Source organism: Salvelinus fontinalis, chromosome 24, assembly GCF_029448725.1.
Source record: "Salvelinus fontinalis isolate EN_2023a chromosome 24, ASM2944872v1, whole genome shotgun sequence".
Taxonomy (NCBI): domain Eukaryota; kingdom Metazoa; phylum Chordata; class Actinopteri; order Salmoniformes; family Salmonidae; genus Salvelinus; species Salvelinus fontinalis.
Window position 1 is genome coordinate 13,035,949 of NC_074688.1, and position 26,459 is coordinate 13,062,407.

A 26,459-nucleotide genomic window follows, 5' to 3' on the forward strand; every position below is an offset into this window, starting at 1 on the left:
TTTGCTAACTAGCTCTCTCTAAGAGTGCAGTGTATAAAGTCAGAACATCTGCTGTGCCAGGCACTGCCTGTCACCAAGGGAGTACCCCAAGGCTCGATCATAGGCCCCACGCCCTTCTCAATTTACATCAACAACATAGCTCAGGCAGTAGGAAGCTCTCTCCTCCATTTATATGCAGATGATATAGTCTTATACTCAACTGGCCCCTCCCCGGATTTTGTGTTAAACGCTCTACCACAAAGCTTTCTTCGTGTCCAACAAGCTTTCTCTGCCTTTAACCTTGTTCTGAACACTTCCAAAACAAAGGTAATGTAGTTTGGTAAGAAGAATGCCCCTCTCCCCACAGGTGTGATTACTACCTCTGAGGGTTTAGAGCTTAAGGTAGTCACCTCATACAAGTACTTAGAAGTATGGCTAGACGGTACACTGTCCTTCTCTCAGCACATATCAAAGCTGCAGGCTAAAGTTAAATCTAGACTTGGTTTCCTCTATCGTAATCGCTCCTCTTTCACCCCAGCTGCCAAACGAACCCTGATTCAGATGACCATCCTACAAATGCTAGATTACGGAGACGTAATTTATAGATTGGCAGGTAAGGGTGCTCTCGAGCGGCTAGATGTTCTTTACCATTCGGTCATCAGATTTGCCACCAATGCTCCTTATAGGACACATCACTGCACTCTATACTCTTCTGTAAACTGGTCATCTCTATATACCCGTCGCAAGACCCACTGGTTGATGCTTATTTATAAAACCCTCTCAGGCCTCACTCCCCCCTATCTGAGATTTCTACTGCAGCCCTCATCCTCCACATACAACACCCGTTCTGCAAGACACATTCTGTAAAAGGTCCCCAAAGCACACACATCCCTGGGTCACATGTCTTAATGTGGAAGACACATTTCAGTTGCACAACTGACTAGGTATCCCCCTTCCGTTCCCCATTCAGTTTGCTGCAGCTAGCGACTGGAACGAGCTGCAACAAACACTCAAACTGGATAGTTTTATCTCAATCTCTTCATTCAAAGACTCAATCATGGACACTCTTACTGACAGTTGTGGCTGCTTTGCGTGATGTATTGTTTTTTCTACCTTCTTGCCCTTTGTGCTGTTGTCTGTGCCCAACAATGTTTGTACCCTGTTTTGTGCTGCTACCATGTTGTGCTTCTACCATGTTGTGTTGCTACCATGCTGTGTTGTCATGTGTTGCTGCTATGCTATGTTGTCATCTTAGGGCTCTCTTTATGTAGTGTTGTGTTGTCTCCCATGTCGTGATGTGTGTATTATCCTATATTTCTATTTAATGTATTTTTAATCCCAGCCCCTATCCCAGCAGGAGGCATTTTGCCTTTTGGTAGGCCGTCATTGTAAATAAGAACATGTTCTTAACTGTCTCGCCTAGTTAAATAAAAGTTCAATTATAAAATAACGTTAACGTTTTTCTGCCATGCGTAATATGTGGTAGGCTATGTATTGTACAACGACAATAATAATTTTTATTCTGTTTTTTTTGTTGGGCTTGGGCTCATAAGCCTAGGCATATGCATAAGCTCTAATATGCATATGAGTGTTTTGAATGAATCCTCACCTTAGAATGCGCTGTCCGTTTCATTGTGTTAGGCTTTGAAACCACATCATCCATGTTTTGCACTGTCATGGCCGTCAAAAGATGGAGACCAAGGCGCAGCGTGGTAAGAGTACATTCTTCTTTATTTAAAGAACGAACACTGAACAAAACGAGCACTGAACAAAATAACAAAACGAACCGTGAAGCTAATATGGAAAGTGCAGACAGGCAACTAAACATAGATCAAGAACCCACAAAACCAAAAGGGAAAATGGCTACCTAAATATGATCCCCAATCAGAGACAACGATACACAGCTGCCTCTGATTGGGAACCAATTCAGGCCACCATAGACATGCATATACCTAGACTTACCAAAACCCCTAGACATACAAAAACCCTACAAAGACAATACAAAGACAATACAAAGCAAGCATACCCACCCTCGTCACACCCTGACCTAACCAAAATAATAAAGAAAACATAGATAACTAAGGTCAGGGCGTGACCCCCCCCCCCCCAAAGGTGCGGACTCCCGACCGCAAACCTGAACTTATAGGGGAGGGTCCGGGTGGGCATCTACCCTCGGTGGCGGCTCTGGTTCTGGACGCCGCCCCCCCTCTTTACACTGATCCCTCCACCTTTGTAGATCCGGACCGTGGATCATCGCTGGAGGCTCTGGACCGCGGATCATCGCCAGAGGCCCAGGACCGGGGACCCTCGCTGGAGACCCCGGACTGGGGATCGTCGCTGGAGGCTCCGGACTGGGGATCGTCGCTGGAGGCACCGGACTGGGGATCGTCGTTGGAGGCTCCGGACTGGGGATCGTCGTTGGAGGCTCCGGACTGGGGATCGTCGCTGGAGGCTCCGGACTGGGGATCGCCGCTGGAGGCTCCGGACTGGAGATCGCCGCTGGAGGCTCCGGACTGGAGATCGCTGGAGGCTCCGGACTGTGGCCCGTCGTAGGAGGTTCCGGACTGTGGCCCGTCGTTGGAGGTTCTGAACTGTGGCCCGTCGTAGGAGGTTCCGGACTGTGAAACGTCGTTGGAGGTTCCGGACTGTGAAACGCCGCCGGAAGCTCTGGACTGGGTACTGTCGCTGGAAGCTCTGGACTGGGTACTGTCGCCGGAAGCTCTGGACTGGGTACTGTCGCCGGAAGCTCTGGACTGGGTACTGTCGCCGGAAGCTCCTCTGGACTGGGTACTGTCGCCGGAAGCTCTGGACTGGGTACTGTCGCCGGAAGCTCTGGACTATGGAAGCGCACTGGAAGCCTGATGCGTGGTGCCGGAACTGGTGGTACCGGGCTGAGGACACGCACCTCAGAGTGAGTGCGGGGAAGAGGCACAGGCCGTACTGGACTGTGGAAGCGCACTGGAGGCCTGATGCGTGGTGCCGGCACTGGTGGTACCCGGCTGAGGACACGCACCTCAGGGCGAGTGCGAGGAGCAGGAACAGGACGTACTGGACTCTGGAGGCGCACTGGAGATCTGGAACGTAGAGCTGGCTCAATGCGTCCAGGCTGGATGCTGCTTCTAGCCCGGCAAATGCGAGGAGAGGCGCTCGCCACTTGTACCAAGCGCTCCTGCTTGGTTGTCACTAGTTACCACAGACACAAAGTCAAAATTAGCCATATTGTAAAAATGTATGAAAATAAATATGTATGTTTTGTCTTAATGTAAGATTAGGGTTAGGCATAATGTTAGCAGTGTGGTTAAGGCTAAGGTTAGGTTTCAAATCAGATTAAGATAAATTGTAGAAATAGGCGGGGTTTAGCCATATTTATGACTTTGTGGATTTGGTAACTAGTGACTACCCTCCTGGTTGCGTCCTTGGCCTGACGTCACCATGTAGCGGTCTTCCGTGGACACAAAACGGGAGAAAATATTTTAACTGGCGAACGACAATGAACGTTCTTATCGGACAAATTCACGCAGTATAGCTTCTTATTTTTCGAACGTTTTCATTAGTTTCAGACATCAACATTCCATGCCCTTTGTAGGTTAGGCAAATAGGTCTATATTCCAAATGAAAAAATGCCGTTCTAACTAACATTTATTAGCGCATGAAATTATTATTTTTTTTTTGTTAAACAGGATCAGAAAATCACTGAACATTAGGACTGTCGTGTAGGTTACTTTATGAAGACACGGACTACTTCTGTGCGTTTATACTGTTTAACATTAAGTTATAAAAGGCTTTTATTGAACACACAGCTTGCTAAAACATCCCTATAGGCTTCCGCCTTCACCTCGTGACCTCCTTGCCTCCTTACGTCACTGCTCAACATTAACATTACACCACAAGGCCGATGTACCCTCATTACCTCATTATGTTAAATCAGTGTGAATCATGCATAATAAAAGTGTAGTAAATGTGTAATTAAAAGATTTTTAAAAAGTCTCATCATCCGTAATATAATTATTAGGGAAATGCCAGTCGTTCTGATCATAGCATTACAGATTATAGGACCCAGAGTCATTGACAACCTGTCTTTCTCTAGGTGCTCCCTAGGCAGGGGTGTGAAGCGCTGATCACCGAGGTAGAACACGAACATCTCTGATGCGTTGTAAAATAACTTGTAAAGCTGGTTTTTGTACCTGGTAGGAGTGTCAGCACACCAGTCTTTGTCGACTTCAGCAACGCATTGGTCGCTGTAAGTATTTCCTTAACAAATTAATCTGACTGTTTCACGTTTGTTTTGCCTTCTTCGTCACTTTTAAAATCTGCTGCAGAGGTTACTATTTGTGCTGCTTACCAATACAGGCGAGGTTGCAGTTTTCTGAGTGAGCCCCACCAATAACACATTTATTACAGGTGGACAAATTGTATATATATTTTATTACAGGTGGACAAATTGTATATATATTTTATTACAGGTGGACAAATTGTATATATATTTTATTACAGGTGGACAAATTGTATATATATTTTATTACAGGTGGACAAATTGTATATATATTTTATTACAGGTGGACAAATTGTATATATATTTTATTACAGGTGGACAAAATGTATATATATTTTATTACAGGTGGACAAAATGTATATATCTTGCTTTCTCTCTGTTGTTGCCTTTTTGTTTAAGGTGGACAAATAGATTTTCATCAGATGTTGAATGATCAAACTCTTATTCTTTTTTTTAATCTCTAGGCTCCTTTTGTAGATTTTCACCTGTAGTTCCTCTTCAAGATGTTTCTGGCCAAAAAACTAATTGGTGGCATCCTGGATGTTGTGAGGTAGGCCCAGTTCCTTTTGACACACACACACACACACACACACCCACCCACACACACACACATACACACACACACACACACACACACACACACACACACACACACACACACACACACACACACACACACACACACACACACACACACACACACACACACACACACACACACACCCTGTCAGGTTACTGACTTAATTCATTCATGATGTTGCACACTCAGTAGTTATTATATGTACAGTAATAGACAATGGTCCTGCTGGTTTTCTCCAACAGCAATGTTGACCCCGGTCAATTTGTGCCCTCAGAGCCTGTGAGTTAACCCTTTAACAACCTTTATAACATCTCAGAACACTGTCGTAGTCTTATGAACACTGTGGATTGGAAAGTTTTAGAAGTAAACACTACTCTTTTGAGCAAATGAGCCACAACTGTTGCTGTCCTGCATGCCAGACCGCAGTGAAGAGGGCTGTGAGTGTTAGTGTTAACAGAACCTGGTCTGTGTTTGTGTCCTAGCCCCCACCACGCAGACCTCTGGCCTACGCTAAGCCGAAAGAGAATGACGAGGAGACACAGTTCCGCAAGGTGTTCCAGCAACTCGCTGGGGATGTAAGTAGTTATTGTTTGTCAACTTATGCACTTCTACTACTATCATATCTTATCCTATTCCCCTCCATTATCCAACCTTTAGTGGTTCATTGTAATAGAGAGCAGACCAACGACCAGTGTTAATTAAGTTACAGATTTGTTTGTGGTATATTATCTTCTGAAGTTGGTGCAGCCAACTATCCATGGCATGGATGGTATTTAATTTTTGGGCTGATTGTACACTGGTACAATAAGTGAAGCCCTGTTGTCGCCTCTTGTATCCAAGTTAAGCCTAGTTTGCATTCCAAACCCCTCCCTTCCACTTATTCACCCTGCTTCATCTGGAGCCAGACCTCAGAATGTGGTTCATCCAGCCACCCAAAGATGTTGGAAATGACGCTTCTAATGTGCTGTCTGTCATTCGCTGCTGCCAACCAATAGGAGCCTTTTAGTAGAGTACATTAAAGACTTTCTGTTGGTTTAAATCGTTGATTCCGCCCCCTTTGGTTCTGGCCATGTGTAGTAGCCCAGGGCTCCACAGATGTTCCCCTTCTCAACAGCAACTGTATGCTCATATGACTTCTATTGGATCAGGCAGTGGTGGAGTAAGAAGCTGAGGGTGTGGTTGTTGACAAGCCAAAGCCCTGGTTTATTCCACAGACAGCAAGAAGAGAGACTGGTTCCTCCTCTCTCTCTATACCTACCATTGTCTGACTCCTGCCTGGTTAGTTTTGTGTGGGTGGGGGTGGAGGCTGTGTGAATCATATACTGTTGTTGGGAGTGGATACATGTATTACATGTTCTTCTGGGCACTCGTCTGGCAGTGGTTGACTTTAAACTGATGACTGGACGGCCTCATTAAGGCCTTACTCATAAGTGGAGGGAACACGATATGTGGAGTGACACCTAAAGATATACCTGTTGCAAATGTAACTGCTTAAAGTTTTGAAGTTGTTATCATAATTCTGGTTCTAATATGTCACGCACAAATACAGAGAGAGCTATGTATTTGGCCCATGATTGTACTCCTAAAACATCAGTTCATTAAAGTAGTCTCAGTGTCCTTATCCTTTTGTGAGCTGAGTTGTGACCCAAATACATGTAGGCATTTACAGCGTATGAGGATTTACTTGTGTATCTATCTGTGTATTATAGGACATGGAGGTGAGCCCCAATGAACTGATGAACATCCTCAACAGGATCATTGGAAAACGTGAGTCCTATTCTTACACAAACACCATGCTTGTGTCTATATTTGTCATTGTCATTGCATTCTTATAGAATTTATATTTATGTGTGCATGTACCTTATGTTCAAAAGCATGTCTATGCATGCCTTTTTGTATGTATGTACTCTCTGTACAAACACACACACACACACACACACACACACACACACACACACACACACACACACACACACACACACACACACACACACACACACACACACACACACACACACACACACACACACACACACATACACACACACATACACACACACACTTTACTCATATCTAGACACCTGCTGCACGCATAATGGAGTTTGTCTAAGCACAAGACTGGTTCCATGGAATGGTTTTCTGTGTTGTATTGAAGGAGTGGTCTGTCTGTGTTCATTTCAGGTACTGACCTGAAGACTGATGGCTTTAGCATCGAGTCATGCAGGAGCATGGTGGCTGTCATGGACGTATCCTTCCACATCAGTGTCTGTATTAGGATGGAGGACTACACTACACTATACTATATTATCAGAGTAGTTGATATTAAGTTTTACCTTAACCACGAGCACACAGAGCGACAGCTCAGGAAAGCTAGGTTTCCATGAGTTCAAGTTTTTATGGAACAACATCAAGAAATGGCAGGTGAGTTCAGTCCTCTTGTTACATTTTGACAATCGGCACTGTATGAACAATTGTGTGAAATGATGGACATTTCTGTGAAACGTTTGCCTTGAGCTAGAAATGATTTACATGTCTTTGCAAGAAATTCATATAAAACAACCTACAACTTCCAACAGTCCTCTTACGCCGTTAATGTAAGAATGTTGTTTTATAAATGTAATGTTAATATACTCTTAATAAAAGGTGCTGTGAACTTTGACCTCTTGTGTAAACTTATTTCCGTTCTGATTCAGTGCATCTACATATCAAATGACACAGACCGCTCAGGGCTCATCTCCTCACAAGAGCTTCCCGCTACCTTCAAAGCTGCAGGTGAGCTCAGAGATCATGAGAACCGGAACATGGAAATGCATATTTCTTTGTCATCATAAGGCCTTTATAACAGTGTCATAACAGTGACAATGAACAGCCATGATAACTGATGAAAGCTAGCTTGTTCCTGCATATACACTACCGTTCAAAAGTTTGGGGTCACTTAGAAATGTCCTTGTTTTTGAAAGAAAAGAGAGGCGACTCCGGGATGCTGGCCTTCTAGGCAGAGTTGCAAAGAAAAAGCCATATCTCAGACTGGCCAATAAAAATATAGGATTAAGATAAGCAAAATAACACAGACACTGGACAGAGAAACTCTGCCTAGAAGGCCAGCATCCCAGAGTCGCCTCTTCACTGTTGACGTTGAGACTGGTGTTTTGTGGGGACTATTTAATGAAGCTGCCAGTTGAGAACTTCTGAGGTGTCTGTTTCTCAAACTAGACACTCGAAGGTACTTGTCCTCTTGCTCAGTTGTGCATGGGGGCCTCCCACTCCTCTTTATATTCTGGTTAGAGCCCGTTTGCGCAGTGTATGTGTTTGGTCTCATTGGTGTCTCTCTCCTGTTATGTCCATGTTTAGGCTTCCCTCTCAACGACCAGCTCTTCCAGTTGATGGTCCGCAGGTACAGTGATGAACAGGGCAACATGGACTTTGACAACTACATTGGGTGCCTGGTCAGACTGGACGCTATGTGTCGTAAGTGACTGATCCTCAATGCTCTCCTGCTCAGTCCGATTATGTTCTTGATTTCAGACTTTTTCCTTTTCATTGCCCTTCAGTAATAGTGTTTTGTGCATTTCCAGGAGCTTTCAAGACTCTGGACAAAGATGATGATGGAATCATCAAAGTCAACATCCAGGAGGTAAATTCATTTTCACTATTTGCTCTTTGCATTTAAACGTTGTGTTTAGGGTTAGGGACTATTTTTAAGATTAATGACTGGAGAAAGGAACTGAAATTAGTCCTAAATAATAACCACACATCTTATTGTGTTCTGCTTTCTCCGCAGTGGCTTCAGTTGACCATGTACTCTTAAAACATCAAGGAAAGCCTACAAAAATCCTACATTAATCTCTTCGTTTATCTCTCTCTCTCTCTCTCTCTCTCTCTCTCTCTCTCTCTTAAGATTTTTATTTCATATTACCATTGTTATTATTGTTTACAGACGTTCATACGTCATTTAGTCATGAATGTTCATTCAATTCATCACTAGATGGCAGCATTGCAGCAACACCAGGAAGCACACATCCACTTTCTGTCCAATAGGCCAAACTCAACTACTTTTCTATATTCCAAATATTTTAAAGTTTTGTGTTTTCCTTTTTTCCAGCAACACACTTGGTCAAACATTCCATACTGCTATGTAATGTAATATATACATTCTAGTGCTCAATAAAGGGGCAATATGACCTATTACTTGCAGCTATCTCATTTATAACAATTTCTAAATGTTCTGCGTTTGGTCATTAAAGAAATGTTCTCTCATATGTTTGTAAATAACTTTAATATTTTTGTTTTATTGTAGTTTTTTGAATGACTTTTAAAAACCAAGTCAATAATAATGTTGATTGTTATTCAGTTATTCATCACTCTTAACTTCCACCTCTGCCGAATAATAGCCGAATCTTTGCAGCCTGCTCATTTTATTTACACACTGCATGAGCAAAAGCAGAAGCACACAGAACAGCGGCTGATGACGTGCAGGTACCCGGGCCGTTTCCAGAGCAACGAGAGAGCGGCTGTTCAAAGGGGCGTGATCGGGAAGGAACGATTAGAGACAATAAAACGAGAGACCACTCGCTGGGATGTAACGTCGAAGATAGAGCCACCAATTGGGTGAGCGGGTGGTAATCGGGGCGTGTCATCGGACTTACCTGGGGGCAGAGCGGACCTGGAAGGCAGGAACAAAAACCTTCGAGATGATGCTGAGGGACCGGGTAGATCAATGAACAAACAGGTGACGGATGTTCAAGTTGATTGTTGGGCAAAGTCGAGGCAAACACGACCACTCATATACAGTAAGTTAAAGGTAAGTTTAGAGGCGATTTAACAGTTTTTATAACTTTATAGACGTAGGTGCTTTTTATATTATAATAGAGGCTATGTGGAGGCTAAGCTTGACCCATCGCATCAACACTGTTTATCTATTTATTTACGGCCTAAAAGAGTTACAACAAAGACCGGCTAAATCCACTGTTTGATAAGTTTGTGAAAGTTATATACATTGCAATAATAGGTCTCATGAAACACAATGTGCGGAATCGTCCCATTCCTTGTAGCTGCCCAGTCCTTGATGAGGTTATCAATGCTCTTCTTGAAAACATGTTTTTTATAACATCATATTGTCTTATTAGTGTTTTAGTGTAGGGGGTAGATTATTCTTCTTGTAGGGGTGTAGAATGAATGGTATTTACTCATCAGTGGTAATTACTGTGGTGGGGGTCTTCTTCAGTGGGTAGCCATGATCTGCGATGTCAGAAACCACGTAATGCCGTGGACACTCATCTCTGTCCTTTTCAGGGCCATGCAGGTTGACATTTACAGCAGGTTAACGTTAGACGAATATATCGCGCCGAGCGTGTTGGCAAACACACATGTTGTCAAACAAACACACACGTTGTGTTCAGAATCAGACACTGTATGATACTTTCACAAATTCTATTGAATGTGAGGGAAATCAAATATTCAGATATGTCCCTTCAGATAGGTTAGGCATTGATTATGTAATGTGCATAGGCTATTCATCCATAGTGGTCACTCAGTTTATAGAGCATGGCCAGGGGTCTCCTTTAGTGTAGGTTACAGGTGGGTTGGTGGGAGTCATGACAACTTGCACTTCATCAAGCAACTGTGCACACATAGAAGATAATATTACACCCTACACCACCACTTAATCAGCCTTTTAAAAGGTATCAAAAACACGCCAAAAAGGTGCCATTTTTCCCATGGCTAAGCTATGAATCAGCACGCTTGTCTCATTTCAATCCTTCTGTTTAAGTCATCCCTCAAACGTGTTATGAGAACACCCTAACTAACTACCTCTGCTTGTCATAAAACTGTGTTAATTGGGACTGTGACTTTCTTTTATATTCATTCTGTTCTTCTATTTAAGCATACGAAATCAGGCACGTGTCGCACACAATAATTCACAGCTTTTTTTAATAGAGTAAGTTCTGTGCCTGAAAGATGGGCAACCCTGTTATATGTCTCCCTCATGAGTTATCAAAATGGCTGTCATGACCATCAACGATGTGATGCGTAGGTGGGTCAGTGGGAGAGCAACAGGAAGCCTTTGGTTGAGATGTATTGTCTGTCTCACTCATCTGTCTATCTGGTACAGCAGATACAGTGGTCATTGAATCAAGGGCAGGAGACAGGAAACTGCACTGAGATAAAACAGCTCTGGTTCAAAGTTCTCAAAGTCTCATTCCAGGTGTGACTCCACAGGAAACCATTTTTTCATGTGGGCATCCTTCTATTTTTTTATTTCACCTTTATTTAACCAGGTAGTTCAGTTGAGAACTACCAAGATAAAGCAAAGCAGTGCGACACAAACAACACAGTTACACATGGGATAAACAAATGTACAGTCAATAACACAATAGAAACATCTACAGTATATACAGTGTGTGCAAATGTAGTAAGATTAGGGAGGTAAGGCAATAAATGGACCATAGTGGCGAAATAATTACAATTAAACACTGGAGTGATAGATGTGCAGAGGATGAATGTGCAAGTAGAGATACTGGGGTACAAAGGAGCAAAGAAATAAGTAACAATATGGGGATGAGGTAGTTGGATGGGCTATTTACAGTTGGGCTGTGTAGAGGTGCAATAAACTGCTCTTACAGCTGATGCTTAAAGTTAGTGAGGGAGATATAAGACTCCAGCTTCAGTGATTTGTGCAATTCGTTCCAGTCATTGGCAGCAGAGAACTGGAAGGAAAGGCGGCCAAATGAGGAGTTGGCTTTGGGGATAACCAGTGAAATATACCTGCTGGCGCGCATGGTATGGGTGGGTGCTGCTATGGTGAGCAGTGAGCTGAGATAAGGCGGGGCTTTACCCAGCAAAGACTTATAGATGACCTGGAGCCAGTGGGTTTGGCGACGAATATGAAGCGAGGGCCAGCCAACGAGAGCATACAGGTTGCAGTGGTGGGTAGTATATGGGGCTTTGGTGACAAAACGAATGGCACTGTGATAGACTACATCAAATTTGCTGAGTAGAGTGTTGGAGGCTATTTTGTAAATGACATCGCCGAAGTCAAGGATCGGTAGGATAGTCAGTTTTACGAGGGTATGTTTGGCAGCATGAGTGAAGGATGCTTTGTTGCGAAATAGGAAGCCGATTCTATATTTAATGTTGGATTAGAGATGCTTAATGTGAGTCTGGAAGGAGAGTTTACAGTCTAACCAGACACCTAGGTATTTGTAGGTGTTCACATATTCTAAGTCAAAGCCGTCCAGAGTAGTGATGCTAGACGGGCGGGTGGGTGCAGGCAGCGATCGGTTGAAGAGCATGCATTTAGTTTTACTTGCATTTAAGAGCAGTTAGAGGCCACGGAAGAAGTGTTGTACGGCATTGAAGCTCGTCTGGAGGTTTGTTAACACAGTATCCAAAGAGGGACCAGAAGTATACATGATGGTGTTGTCTGCGTAGAGGTGGATCAGAGAATCACCAGCAGCAAGAGCGACATCATTGATGTATACAGAGAAAAGAGTCGGCCCGAGAATTGAACCCTGTGGCACCCCCATAGAGACTGCCAGATGTCCGGACAACAGACCCTCCGATTTGACACACTGAACTCTATCTGAGAAGTAGTTGGTGAACCAGGCGAGGCAGTCATTTGAGAAACCAAGGCTGTTGAGTCTGCCGATAAGAATGCGGTGATTGACTGAGTCGAAAGCCTTGGCCAGGTCGATGAAGGCGGCTGCACAGTATTGTCTTTTATCGATGGCGGTTATGATATCGTTTAGAACCTTGAGCGTGGCTGAGGTGCACCCATCCTTACACAACAACTTCTAACCGTCATCATATATACAGTACTTGTTACAATCTTTGCAGCCCTTCATTCCCAGACAAAACATACTGTTGTAAGTTCTGGTTGTCTCTTTTCTTTCTTTCTGTCTTCCTCCCTCCCCCACCTCTCTCCCTCTTTTTCTCTCTCCATTTCTTTCTCTCCCTCTCCTCTTGTCTCTCAGCATGTTGCCTGGGTGAGGCAGGTGGTGATTAATGGTAGTTATAAGGATGCTGCTGCATGGTGCACTGTCACCTCGACCCCCTCACAACAGAATGGAAGGAGTGTATGTAACAGTCCTGACCTATTTATGTTAGTTTTTATGTGTTTATGGTCAGGGCATGTGTTTTGGGTGGGCAGTCTATGTTATCTGTTTCTATGTTGGTTTCGGTTTGCCTGGTATGGCTCTTGATTAGAGGCAGGTGGTTTGCATTTTCCTCTAATCAAGAGTCATATTTAGGTAGGGCATTCTCACTGTTTGTTTGTGGGTGATTGTCTCCTGTGATGTCTTCGTTTGTGTTCGATGTATTCACTTTTGGAGCTGTTTGGCTGTTCGTATGTTTCGATGTCCGTTCCTGTTCGTGAGTTTACGTTTGTCTATGTAAGTTTATGTTCAGGTTGCGTCTACGTCGTTTTGTTATTTTGTAAATTTTGAAAGTGTTTGTTTTGTTTCGTATTGCCATCAGTTTTCGTTATTAATAAATAAAGATGGCATATTTCCCTGACTCCGCATATTGGTCTGAAGATCCTTCTCTCCTCACCTCATCCGAGGATGAGGAAAGCGACAGCTCTTACAGAATCACCCACCAAAATACAGTGACCAAGCGGTATGGGAATGCTCGACGGAGCAACAGGAATTTCTGGACTTGGGAGGAGATTTTGGATGGTAGAGGACCCTGGGCGCAAACTGGAGAACATCGCTGCTCTCGTGAGAAGAGTGAGGCAGCCACAGCCCAGGAGCGGTGGTTTAAGGAGGCAGCTAGGAGACGTGGATGGAAGCCGGAGAATCAAGCTCGAAACCGGAATTATGAGGGGACACGTCTTGCACGGAAGCCCGAAAAGCCCGTGAGTAACTCCCAAAAATTTCTTGGGGGGGGGGGCTAAAGGGTAGTGGGCCAAGGGCAGGTAGGAGACCTGCGCCCACTTCCCAGGCTAACCGTGGAGAGCGGGAGTACGGGCAGACACCGTGTTACGCAGTAGAGCGCACGGTGTCTCCTGTACGTGTGCATAGCCCGGTGCGGGTTATTCCACCTCCCCGCACTGGTAGGGCTAGATTGGGCATTGAGCCAGGTGTCATGAGGCCGGCTCAACGCGTCTGGTCTCCAGTGCGTCTCCTCGGGCCGGCATACATGGCACCTGCCTTACGCATGGTTTCCCCGGTTCGCCTACACAGCCCGGTGCGGGTTATTCCACCTCCCCGTACTGGGCGGGCGACCGGGAGCATTCAACCAGGTAAGGTTGGGCAGGCTCAATGCTCAAGAGAGCCAGTACGCCTGCACGGTCCGGTATTTCCGGCGCCACCTCCCCGCCCCAGCCTAGTACCTACAGTGCCTACACTACGCACTAGGCTACCAGTGCATTTCCAGAGCCCTGTTCCTCCTCCACGCACTCTCCCTATAGTGCGTGTATCCAGTTCAGTGCCTCCAGTTCCGGCCCCACGCACTAAGCCACCTGTGCGTCTCCTAAGTCCTGTACACACTGTCACTTCTCCCCGTACTAGTCCTGAGGTGCGTGCCCTCAGCCAGGTGCCACCAGTGCCGGTACCACGCACCAGGTATAGAGTACGCTTTGAGAGTTCAGTGTGCCCTGTCCCTGCTCCACGCACTAGTAGGAAGGTGCTTATCATTAGCCCGGTGCCTCCAGTTCCGGCACCACGCACCAGGTCTACAGTGCGCCGTATCCGGCCAGAGCCATCCGTCTCCCCAGCGCCATCTGAGCCATCCGTCTCCCCAGCGCCATCTGAGCCATCCGTCTCCCCAGCGCCATCTGAGCCATCCGTCTCCCCAGCGCCATCTGAGCCATCCGTCTCCCCAGCGCCATCTGAGCCATCCGTCTGCCAGGAGCCTGCAAAGCCGCCCGTCTGCCATGAGCCTGCAAAGCCGCCCGTCTGCCATGAGCCTACAGAGCCATCCGCCAGACAGGAGCCGCTAGAGCCGTCAGCCAGACAGGAGCCGCTAGAGCCGCCCGCCAGACAGGATCTGCCAGAGCCGCCAACCAGACAGGATCTGCCAGAGCCGCCAACCAGACAGGATCTGCCAGAGCCGCAAACCAGACAGGATCTGCCAGAGCCGCCAACCAGACAGGATCTGCCAGAGCCGCCAACCAGACAGGATCTGCCAGAGCCGCCAGCGAGCCATGAGCAGCCAGAGCCGTCAGAGAGCCATGAGCAGCCAGAGCCGTCAGAGAGCCATGAGCAGCCAGAGCCGTCAGAGAGCCATGAGCGTCGAGAGCCGTCAGCCTGCCATGAGCGTCGAGAGCCGTCAGCCTGCCATGAGCGTCGAGAGCCGTCAGCCTGCCATGAGCGTAGAGAGCCGTCAGTCTGCCATGAGCGTCGAGAGCCGTCAGCCTGCCATGAGCGTCGAGAGCCGTCAGCCTGCATGGACCTGCCAGAGCCGTCCAAACAGGACCTGCCAGAGTCCTTCAGCCGGGATCTGCCCCTTGTCCCGGTGTTGCCGCTTGTCCCGGTGCTGCCCCTTGTCCCGGTGCTGCCCCTTGTCCCGGTGCTGCCCCTTGTCCCGGTGCTGCCCCTTGTCCCGGTGCTGCCCCTTGTCCCGGTGCTGCCCCTTGTCCCGGTGCTGCCTCTTGTCCCGGTGCTGCCCCTTGTCCCGGTGCTGCCCCTTGTCCCGGTGCTGCCCCTTGTCCCGGTGCTGCCCCTTGTCCCGGTGCTGCCCCTTATTCCGGTGATGGTCCTTATCCTGGTGCTGCCCCTTGTTTTTGTGCTGCCCCTTGTCCCGGTGCTACCCCTTGTCCCGGTGCTGCCCCTTGTTCCGGTGCTAGCTGTTTATTTAGGGGAAGGTAATGTTTGGGTGGTCAGTGGAAGGGGTAGAAAGAAGAGGGGAGTGACTATGGTGGTGCGGGGACAGCGTCCTGAACCGGAACCACCACCGTGGTCAACTGCCCACCCGGACCCTCCCCTGGACTTTGTGCTGGTGCGCCCGGCGTTCGCACCTTGGGGGGGGGGGTACTGTAACAGTCCTGACCTATTTATGTTAGTTTTTATGTGTTTATGGTCAGGGCATGTGTTTTGGGTGGGCAGTCTATGTTATCTGTTTCTATGTTGGTTTCGGTTTGCCTGGTATGGCTCTTGATTAGAGGCAGGTGGTTTGCATTTTCCTCTAATCAAGAGTCATATTTAGGTAGGGCATTCTCACTGTTTGTTTGTGGGTGATTGTCTCCTGTGATGTCTTCGTTTGTGTTCGATGTATTCACTTTTGGAGCTGTTTGGCTGTTCGTATGTTTCGATGTCCGTTCCTGTTCGTGAGTTTACGTTTGTCTATGTAAGTTTATGTTCAGGTTGCGTCTACGTCGTTTTGTTATTTTGTAAATTTTGAAAGTGTTTGTTTTGTTTCGTATTGCCATCAGTTTTCGTTATTAATAAATAAAGATGGCATATTTCCCTGACTCCGCATATTGGTCTGAAGATCCTTCTCTCCTCACCTCATCCGAGGATGAGGAAAGCGACAGCTCTTACAGTGTAGGTGAGATGCATGTACTGTAGGTGTAAGAGTCTGAGGAACAAGAGAGATTTTGTGAAATAGGCACCAATTATGTTAAGCAATGAATGGAATATGATCTGAAAGGATAGGCAGTAGAGGCACAGAGTCGAGTGGGGATGGAGAGGGGTGAGGAGAAAACAAGCAGGGTAGAAAATTCAGTCATCAAACTGACATGCCAGGTGCAAATATTCAGGTTTTCAGAACTATGGGGCTCCAATGGCGCCCGAGAGAAAGGCTGTGTAGCCACAGAGTTGAACCAACAGATCATGTTGAAATCATGACTAATCCCATGTGTCCTTAATAGTATTGTTCCATGTCCTCAAGCTCACTCAAAGAGCAATGGGTAATTAGAGGGGACATTTTCTGGGTGATACTGCCTAGATTTTCTAATTACTGTACTCTGTACAAAAACTGCCCATAAAGAGCTCTGCACTGTTGCACTGTTTTCAATGTCTTTACCAGGACTGGTGTCAAAGCCACTTGATGCACTAGCCTTGCTTCTTGGGAAAGAGGCTCCTGAGCAAACCAGACAGACTGTCCTGTCCTTCCGCGGCTTCTGCAGATGTCAGGCAAGATGGCTGCCGACACGCCCGTGAGGACAGAGCAGGAGGAGCTGCAGGGGAGGGCCAACCAGGTGACAGATGAGGTAATGTCACATGTCATCTCAAGAGCACTAACTTCTTTAAATTTGAAATATCAACAACAGAAGGTTCAGTTGCACTTTTTAAGATCTATACACAATTTCCCCATAGCCGTTGGCTGTTGACCATTGGCCCCCACGATAAAGGGTAAATCATGCCAGGAGCTATAGATAAGGTTACCTGCCATACCCGGGCATTGTTTTCAGAGTTGCATTATTGAGAGATTACACAGTGACATCACCCTAAGCCACTCTCCCAGAGGGTTTTCCCCTTGGGTAAAGGTTACTTACTGCACATCACATCCAATTCCCAGTCCAATTACTTCAGCATCAGGAAGTTCCCTGGAGAAAGGCCCCAGCATTCTGTACAAACATATTCTTGGCACACAGACCACTGAAATGAGTCTGTTTACGTTTTTAGTATCTAAGGTAACTAAATCCTCTAATTGTGTCCTCTCTCTCTGACCTTCCTCATCCAGTCCCTGGAGAGTACCCGTCGTATGATGCAGCTAGTAGAGGAGGTATGGGAGACTCTGCACCTGCCACTCACTATGTCTCTGTTGACCAAGCCCTAATAATGACACATCATCGTCATTATAATCATAGTATCTCTAGTTGATTTCTTTTGGCAGCCTACCGATAATGAACTTCATTCAGTCCTTTAACTGAAGAGTCTTCATTTTATTCAATGCAAAAATCATGAACATTATAGCTACATTATGGTGAATCTAATCTAATGCCATTTCTGATCTCAACAGAGCAAAGATTCAGGAATCCGGGCCCTGGTCATGCTGGACGAACAAGGAGGTAATGAAATGGACGTTATATAATAATTTTCTCCCATTGGAAGATGTGGACACATCAATGTCAATCTTACAACAGAAACCTTAGATGATCCTTGTTCTTGTATGTATATCCATAAGTGGGTGCTCATGTTTCTGTCAGTATACTAGATGTGTGTAGGCTATGTGTGTGTCTGCTTTTGTGTGTATGTACTGTATGTGTGTGTTCCCTCCTGTGTCTCTCCTATCCACCCTACTCATGCTCCCCACCTGCCCCATATGGGCAGAGCAACTGGACCGCATCGATGAGGGGATGGATCAAATCAACAAGGATATGAAAGAGGCTGAGAAAAACCTCACTGACATGGCCAAGTGTTGTGGCCTGTGCATCTGGCCCCGCATCAAGTAGGTCTGCCCTGCTCTGAGGACACCTGTCATCTGTGTGTCACCTGAGGGCCCGTCAGGCCAACCGGCAACCAGACAGTCTGTCTGTCCATCCATCCGGCCTCTGCTCCAGTCCATGATTAATCTTGTGTCTGTTTTTGTTTTGTCCCATTATGAGATTGGGTGACTAGAAGTCTGCAGCAAAGTTAACTACAAGAAAATGATGGTCATGTCCCAAAACATTTATATTTTACAAACAGCACATCTTCTACTCACACAATACCAGGCATTTTATGGACTTGTGTGTACCATTTATTAAATCATTTGTGTCCTGTTCTCAGTTTTGGGGTTTGCACATACCATATTTGCGCAGTTGCATTTTGCTTGACCGCTGGCTTTCCTTTGTCAGTTGGGGGCTTTGGTGATAGAACAGTTTTGTGTTATATTACGTTCTCCCTCATTCTCCCCACTTTCCTCCACCTCTCCCATTCCTACCCTGCCCTCACGTTTTGCGTTGTCCAGAGCAACTGGAGCGGATTGAGGAGGGCCTGGACCAGATCAACTCGGATATGAAGGAGGCTGAAAAGAACCTCACAGACCTGGGCAAATGCTGCGGTCTGTGCTCCTGTGATAAGTAGGTGTTGGCAGGTGGGAGGGGTCATGAGTGTCAGGAGCAGATGGGGAAAACATGGTTCCTTCCTCAAGTATTAATGTGCATGTCTGTGTGCCGGTCTTTACAGTTTGTTTGCCAGTTGCTGCGCATAAGACTTCTTCTTGCTTGGCTTGTCTCTTACTTCCTTCTTCAACATGTCAGGGCTAAGATCAGGAGTTTTGTTTATTTCATGCAGGTGACCCTTTGTTGTACTCTTGAGTTAACACAATGTACTGTGATATGAAGATTTGTGTGTATGGCTGTGTGACGTGCTCTGTCCTGTCTGTGCCTCTGCATAGGCTGAAGGACTTTGAGGAGAGCGGGGCCTATAAGAAGGTGTGGGGGAACAACCAGGATGGGGTGGTGTCCGGCCAGCCGTCCTCACGCGTGGTGGATGAGAGAGAGCAGATGATCATGAGCGGAGGCTACATAAGCAAGTAATAATGGTCAATGGCATGACAACCCCAATAGCAAGGCAACAAATCCCAATACTCAAAGACGTGCACATGCCCTCACTATTCCTAAGAGAACGACAGCTTATTATTGTTGTACACACATACAGTAGGCCTATATCACAACATTATGGATATGGGCTAATCATTTTTTTTTTATTCTCCATTGAAAAGTCTCGGGCCGCTAATTCCAAACAGTGTAAAAAAAAATCATAAAAAAAATAAATAAAAAATATTTAATTAATTTTAATAGACAAAAATGATGAATTCAGGAGTTTAGATTTCATTGTAATGTTTGAGCATAAGAACACAAAAATTAGCTTAAAACTGCTAAATGTTCACTCAGCTTCATAGCAGAGTGTATAGAATTGCAGGAAATGATCTTTGAAACTGCAACATTTCTCTCAGGTCGATGGAAAAATGTGTCAAATTGCTAGAAATTGGCTTTAAAACACAAAGATCCCTTCCAACACAACAACCACCTAAGCCTTTTCTTGATCCAGAAAGAACCTTGTAGTCTCTGATGCAGCCTGCACATATTTGTTGGTTTACAAGTATTTTCTGATGAATTTGGCCATTGCACATACTTGCTCATTTATAGCACCAAAGACTGTGTACCTAACAGAGGCTGTGTGTGGCAGCCGGGGGATATTTACTCTTGTCTATAACACATTGACATATAGAACCAGTCACCTGTCATGTGCGGTAGGAGCACCTGGCCAAACAGAGGACATTTATACAAACCTATGCCCCTCCCTGGATGCAGGGAAAACACGCCTTCCAAAAACAATGATGTACTGAAACTTTTGTTAAATGTACAAACTGACATCTGCAAATTCTACATTCTGCCGGTGTGTTTTCTCTTTATCTGTATTTCTGTCTTGTCTTACTGTCAGGGTGACAAATGATGCACGCGAAGATGAGATGGAGGAGAATCTGGGACATGTAGGCAGCATTATAGGCAACCTGAAGAGCATGGCACTGGACATGGGCAATGAGATCGACACACAGAATGTCCAGATTGACCGCATTCAGGGCAAGGTCAGTCCTATAGTACCTGCAATACAGCTATTTATTCAATAACAATAGATTACCAATTCTGTGTTGAACATGAATCTAATGTGTTGTTTTTACAGGCCATTCTCAATGTATCCCGCATCGATGCTGCCAATCAGAAAGCTAACAATCTAATGAAGAGATAAAGAGGAAGATTGTCCGTCTCTGCTGTGTGATCTGATCTACTCCCTGTCGTTCTGTGCCAATATGCGTTCAGTGACCGTTCACCCACATAGAAAATCTGCCAAATGATCGTGTATGCCTTATCCTAAAGCCTGAGCAGCAGGGTACACATCATTTTTCATACCTGGCTCTACATTAACCCTAGCCTGTTTGCCAGTCTCTGTTCAGCTATTACATTCCACTCTTTGTACTCCATGTCATATGTCACATGACAAAAAAAGAGTACAAGAAGTGGAACGCTACAGAGACTGACGCTACAGAGACTACCCAGATACCAAGCCTGTACCACACTGCTGCCATCTGTTGGCTAGATTATTTTCTAGAAACTAGATACACATCCCCTTCGCTCTTTCACTATCCTCCCTCGGGTCCTCTTTTGATGCCCGTCCTCTATGGAGCCAGATACCTGCCATAAGATTGAACGTACAGTACCAGTGAAAAGTTTGGACACACCTACTCATTCAAGGGCTTTTCTTTATTTTTACTATTTACTACATTGTAGAATAATAGTGAAGACATCAAAACTATGAAATAACACATGGAATCATGTAGTAACCAGAGAATCTTCAAAGTAGCCACCCTTTGCCGTGATGACAGCTTTGCACACTCTTGGCATTCTCTTAACCAGTTTCATGAGGAAAATGCGTTTCCAACAGTCTTGAAGGAGTTCCCACATATGCTGAGCACTTGTTGGCTGCTTTTCCTTCACTCGGTCCAACTCATCCCAAACCATCTCAATTGGGTTGAGGTTAGGTGATTGTGGAGGCTAGGTCATCTGATGTAGCACTCCATCACTCTCCTTCTTGGTGAAATAGCCCTTACACAGCCTGGAGGTGTGTTCGGTCCTGTTGAAAAACAAATGATAGTCCCACTAAGCGCAAACCAGATGAGATGGCGTATAACTGCAGAATACTGTGGTAGCCATGCTGGTTAAGTGTGCCTAGAATTCTAAATAAATCACCTACAGTGTCACCAGCAAAGCACCCCCACACCATCACACCTCCTTGCTTCACGGTGGGAAACACACATGTAGAGATCCACTCACCTACTCCGCGTCTCACAAAGACACAGCGGTTGGAACCAAAAATCTCATATTTGTACTCATCAGACCAAAGGACAGATTTCCACCAGTCTAATGTCCATTGCTCGTGTTTCTTGGCCCAAGCAAGTCTCTTATTCTTATTGGTGTCCTTTAGTAGTGGTTTCTTTGCAGCAATTCGACCATGAATGCCTGATTCACTCAGTCTCCTCTGAACAGTTGATGTTGATATGTGTCTGTTACTTGAACTCTGTGAAGAATTTATTTGGGCTGCAATTTCTGAGGCTTGTGACTCTAAAGAACTTATTCTCTGCAGCAGAGGTAACTCTGGGTCTTCCTTACCTGTGGCGGTCCTCGTGAGAGCCAGTTTCGTCATAACGCTTGATGGTTTTTGCAACCGCACTTGAAGAAACTTTCAAAGTTTTCTGTATTGACTGACCTTCATGTCTTAATTAAAGCAATGATGGACTGTTGTTTCTCTTTGCTTATTTGAGCCTTCCTTGCCATAATATGGACTTGGTCTTTTGCCAAATAGGGCTATCTTCTGTATATCACCCCTACCTTGGCACAACACAACTGATTGGCTCAAACGCATTAAGAAGGAAAGAAATTCCACAAATTGACTTTTAGCAAGGCACACTTATTCATTGAAATGCATTCCAGGTGACTACCTCATGAACTTGGTTGACAGAATGCCAAGAGTGCGCAAAGCTGTCATCAAGGCAAAGGATGGCTACTTTGAAGAGTCAAAAATATATTTTGATTTGTTTAACACTTTTTTGGTTACTACATGATTCCGTATGTGTTATTTCATAGTTTTGATTTATTCTACAATGTAGAAAATAGTAAAAATAAAGAAAAACCCTTGAATGAGTAGGTGTGTCCAAACTTTTGACTGGTACTGCACGTATCGTTACAATCGTAAGAAAATCCATACGTAAATTGTTAGGATCGTAAGAAAAGCCATGCGTGAAACAAAATTTAATCTGTGCACATACAAAGCACCATGTTACGATTACGGACTAACATTTTAAGCTTGAACAAATCTTGTGTTGCAATTCTGACATACAATAATACCTTTCAGAGTTTTGGCAGTTTCATTTCACCAACAGCAAACGTCCTGTGAGGAGTCTTACCCGAACAAGCACAACACAGTATAAAAAAAACGGAAGTCAAGGAAACCGGAGAGGGGTATCCTGCACGTTTTCAATTTAAGTCTCCATTTTCTATTACTCCTCAGTTAAATTTACTTCACATTTAGGTAGCTAATGTAATGGTTTGTTTGCCAGTGCAAGTCTAGATAGCACTAGTTGAAATATGCCTACAACAGTGAAGTTTCAGTCCGCTAGGTGCATCTCTACAGCATGGACATATCTCTGGGTGACGTGGACATCCCCATGCATGCACCTTATCAAAATATGACTAATTCAATATTGCACCATTCCACTCTCTGGGCTCTGTCTGCAATCATAATCAGTAATACATACCAGTGGTGTAAAGTACTTAAGTAAAAATACTTTAAGGTACTACTTAAGTAGTTTTGTGTGGTATCTGTACTTCACTTTATTATTTATATTTTTGAGAACTTTTACTTCACTACATTCCTAAAGAAAATTATGTACTTTTTACTCCATACATTCCCTGACACCCAAAAGTACTCGTTACACTTATCAAGAGAACATCCCTGGTCACCTCTACTGCTTCTGATCTGGCGGACTCACTTAACACAAATGCTCTGTTTTTGAACGATGTCTGAGGTTTGGAGTGTGCCCCTGGCTATCCGTAAATATAAAACACGAACAAGTGTGCCATTTGGTTTGCTTAATATAAGGAATTTGAAATGTCTTATTTTACTTTTGATACATAAGTAAATTTTTGCAATTACACTTAAGTGTCAAAAGTAAATGTATTTCAAACCAAATACTTTTAGACTTTTACTCAAGTAGTATGTTACTGGGTGACTTTCACTTTTACTTGAGTCATTTTCTATTCAGGTATCTTTACTTTTACTCAAGTATGACAATTTGGTACTTTTTCCACCACTGGTATCTACCAGGAATAATGAAACATAGATTAATATTAGATGTTTGGTGAATCTATGAGTTATATATGACCACTGGAGTCTTTTCCACTCAAAAAATGTTTTTTATAGAATATTTCATCACAACATCTTGCCAAAGCATATTCTGTGGAATAACATGATTTATTTATATCGGGTCATGAACATATGGACTTTGAAATGAACAAGTGAGAAGTTACATGTAGGCTAAGTCTGGCATAAGCTTATTCCCACACTTTACAATAACTCTGTTGCAGTGGTCTTAGGTAGTCTCAGTATAAGCTATTCCCTCCATCGCGACACTGCTGCCCAGTTGAAGAGATTGTGATCTCCATGCAGCACCACAGCACCATGCGCCTTCGGAAAAGCACCCCTCAGCTTCAGAAGATGCCCTTCTGGAGGCATGCAACCATTGTCATAATACCCTAATGTAGGCCTTTTTGCCTACTAGCCAAATAAAGTGCAGAGCATGCATGATAGGTGCAACTCGTCATTCCAACATATTTGAACATTTAATTCATCCTTCTTTCAGTTTTGTCAGTCAGTCAGTATGCCATCAATTCAGTCATTTGTCTGAGCTGCAATATGAACTAAATCAAAGAGAATAGAACAGTCTTATCCATTTGTTTATTGAAATCCATGTGTATTCAAAATTATCCAAAGTTCTTTAGCCTGTCACTATAATAATTCTATGTTTAATTTAGGCCAATCCTAAAAAGGACTTGAACTTGTAGGCATTGCAATCTGGGCTATAATTTGGGGTACTGGTGTCTTGCAGAATCATTTTAAAGGGGAGATCAAGCTGATCCTAACTGTTATAGACCAACTTCTATTTGGCCCTGTTTATCAAGTGTTGGTAAAACTTGTCAATAATCAACTGACTGGCTTTCTTGATGTTTATAGTATTCTCTCTGGAATGCAATCTGGTTTCCGCTCAGGCTATGGATGTGTCACTGCAACCTTATAGGTCCTAAAAGATGTCACAATTGCCCTTGATTCTAAGCAATGGTGTGCTGCTTTTTTTATTGACTTGGCAAAAAGCTTTTGATACGGTAGACCATTACATTCTTGTGGGCTGGGTAAGGAGTATTGGTGTCTCTGAGAGGTCTTTGGCATGGTTTTCTAACTACCTCTCTCTAAGAGTGCAGTGTATAAAATCAGAACATCTGTTGTCTCAGGCACTGCCTGTCACCAAGGGAGTACCCCAAAGCTTGATCCTAGGCCCCACAATCTTCTCAATTTACATCAACAACATTGCTTAGGTAGTAGGAAGCTCTCTCATCCATTTATATGCAGATGACACAGTCTTATACTTTGCTGCCCCCTGGGTTTTGGGTTAAATGATCTACAACAAAGCCTTCTCAGTGTCCAACAAGCTTTCTCTACCCTTAACCTTGTTCTGAACAAAGGTCATGTGATTCGGTAAGAAGAATGCCCCTCTCCCCACAGGTGTTATTACTACCTCTGAGGGTTTAGAGCTTGAGGTAGTCACCTCATACAAGTACTTTGGAGTATGGCTAGACTGTACAGTGTCATTCTCTCAGCACATATCAAAGCTGCAGGCTAAGGTTAAATCTAGACTTGGTTACCAAACTAACTCTGATTCAGATGACCATCCTACCCATGCTAGATTATGGAGACGTAATTAATAGATAGGATGCTCTCTAGCGGCTAAATGTTCTTTATCATTAGGCCATTAGATTTGCCACCAATGCTCCTTATAGGACACATCACTGCACTCTATACTCCTCTGTAAACTGGTCATCTCTGTATGCCCGTCGCAAGACCCACTGGTTGATGCTTATTTATAAAACCCTCTCAGGCCTCACTCCCCCCTATCTGTGATATCTACTGCAGCCCTCATTCTCCACATACAACACCCGTTCTACCAGTCACATTCTGTTAAAGGTCCCCAAAGCACACACATCCCTGGGTCGCTCCTCTTTTCAGTTCGCTGCAGCTAGTGACCGGAACGAGCTGCAAAAAACATTCAAACTGGATAGTTTTATCTCAATCTCTTCATTCAAAGAATCAATCATAGACACTCTTACTGACAGTTGTGGCTGCTTCGCGTGATTTATTGTTGTCTACCTTCTTGCCCTTTGTGCTGTTGTCTTTGTCCAATAATGTTCGTACCATGTTTTGTGCTGCTGCCATGTTGTGTTGCTACCATGTTGTTGTCATGTTGTATTGCTACTATGCTGTTGTCATGTTGTATTGCTACTATGCTATGTTGTTGTCTTACTGTAGGTCTCTCTTTATGTAGTGTTGATGTGTCTCTCTTGTCATGATGAGTGTTTTGTCCAAAATGTTTATTTAATAAAAAATTGTTTATCTCAGCCCCGCATCTGCAGGAGGCCTTTTGGTAGGCCGTCATTGTAAATAAGAATTTGTTCTTAACTGACTTGCCTAGTTAAATAAAGATTAAATACAATAAAAAATAAATAAAAACTTGCATTTTATAACTGTTTTTAGTATAGGGCTCCCCTTAATAAAAAAGAAACCCTAGCTCGCAGGCCTCTAAATATATTTTAAAATAGTTGAAGAAGCACGTGCAGTGGCTGATAGGGAAAACAGATCCAGCAATAAGAATAAGCTTTAGATAGCCAAGGGGTCCCAAATGGTCAAGACTATTTCAATCAGGACAGGTTATAGCCAAGACTTAATCAATATTTCATTTTGTCTCATTTATTGATATGGATATAGCATCTGCGTGATGGGTTTGTGCAATGCAAATGGCTATAACAAGCCTAAATACAGAGTGGAATTCACTAATACAACAGTCAGAATGCCTAATATAAGACCTACAGTCAGTGCTCCCAAATACTGAGAAAAGTTTGATTCATTAGGTTACATAACCACCACAATAGCCCAA

The 26,459-nt window shown here is 44.4% G+C and overlaps 2 protein-coding genes across 3 annotated transcripts; both read left to right on the plus strand.

The window, feature by feature from the left end:
• The first annotated feature begins 2,766 nt into the window (after positions 1–2,766).
• Positions 2,767–9,020, plus strand: LOC129821947 (calpain small subunit 1-like). 2 transcript variants are annotated; one of them, XM_055879718.1, is made up of 11 exons: positions 2,767–4,219; positions 4,717–4,802; positions 5,075–5,111; positions 5,315–5,407; positions 6,542–6,599; positions 7,014–7,078; positions 7,185–7,253; positions 7,526–7,604; positions 8,184–8,300; positions 8,408–8,466; positions 8,614–9,020. In XM_055879718.1, the coding sequence occupies exons 2-11, from the start codon at positions 4,756–4,758 to the stop codon at positions 8,638–8,640; spliced, it is 651 nt and encodes a 216-aa protein (XP_055735693.1). In that variant the 5' UTR covers positions 2,767–4,219; positions 4,717–4,755; the 3' UTR covers positions 8,641–9,020. The 2 variants fall into 2 exon arrangements, with proteins under 2 accessions (XP_055735693.1, XP_055735694.1); XM_055879719.1 differs by lacking the exon at positions 2,767–4,219 and adding an exon at positions 4,280–4,380.
• Positions 9,021–9,396: 376 nt separating this feature from the next.
• LOC129821948 (synaptosomal-associated protein 25-like) lies at positions 9,397–22,366 on the plus strand. The gene is made up of 8 exons (XM_055879720.1): positions 9,397–9,633; positions 16,800–16,983; positions 17,457–17,498; positions 17,736–17,784; positions 18,666–18,777; positions 19,095–19,232; positions 20,144–20,288; positions 20,384–22,366. Exons 2-8 carry the CDS (start codon positions 16,900–16,902, stop codon positions 20,447–20,449), a joined length of 636 nt encoding a protein of 211 aa, XP_055735695.1. The 5' UTR covers positions 9,397–9,633; positions 16,800–16,899; the 3' UTR covers positions 20,450–22,366.
• The last annotated feature ends 4,093 nt before the right edge of the window (positions 22,367–26,459 follow it).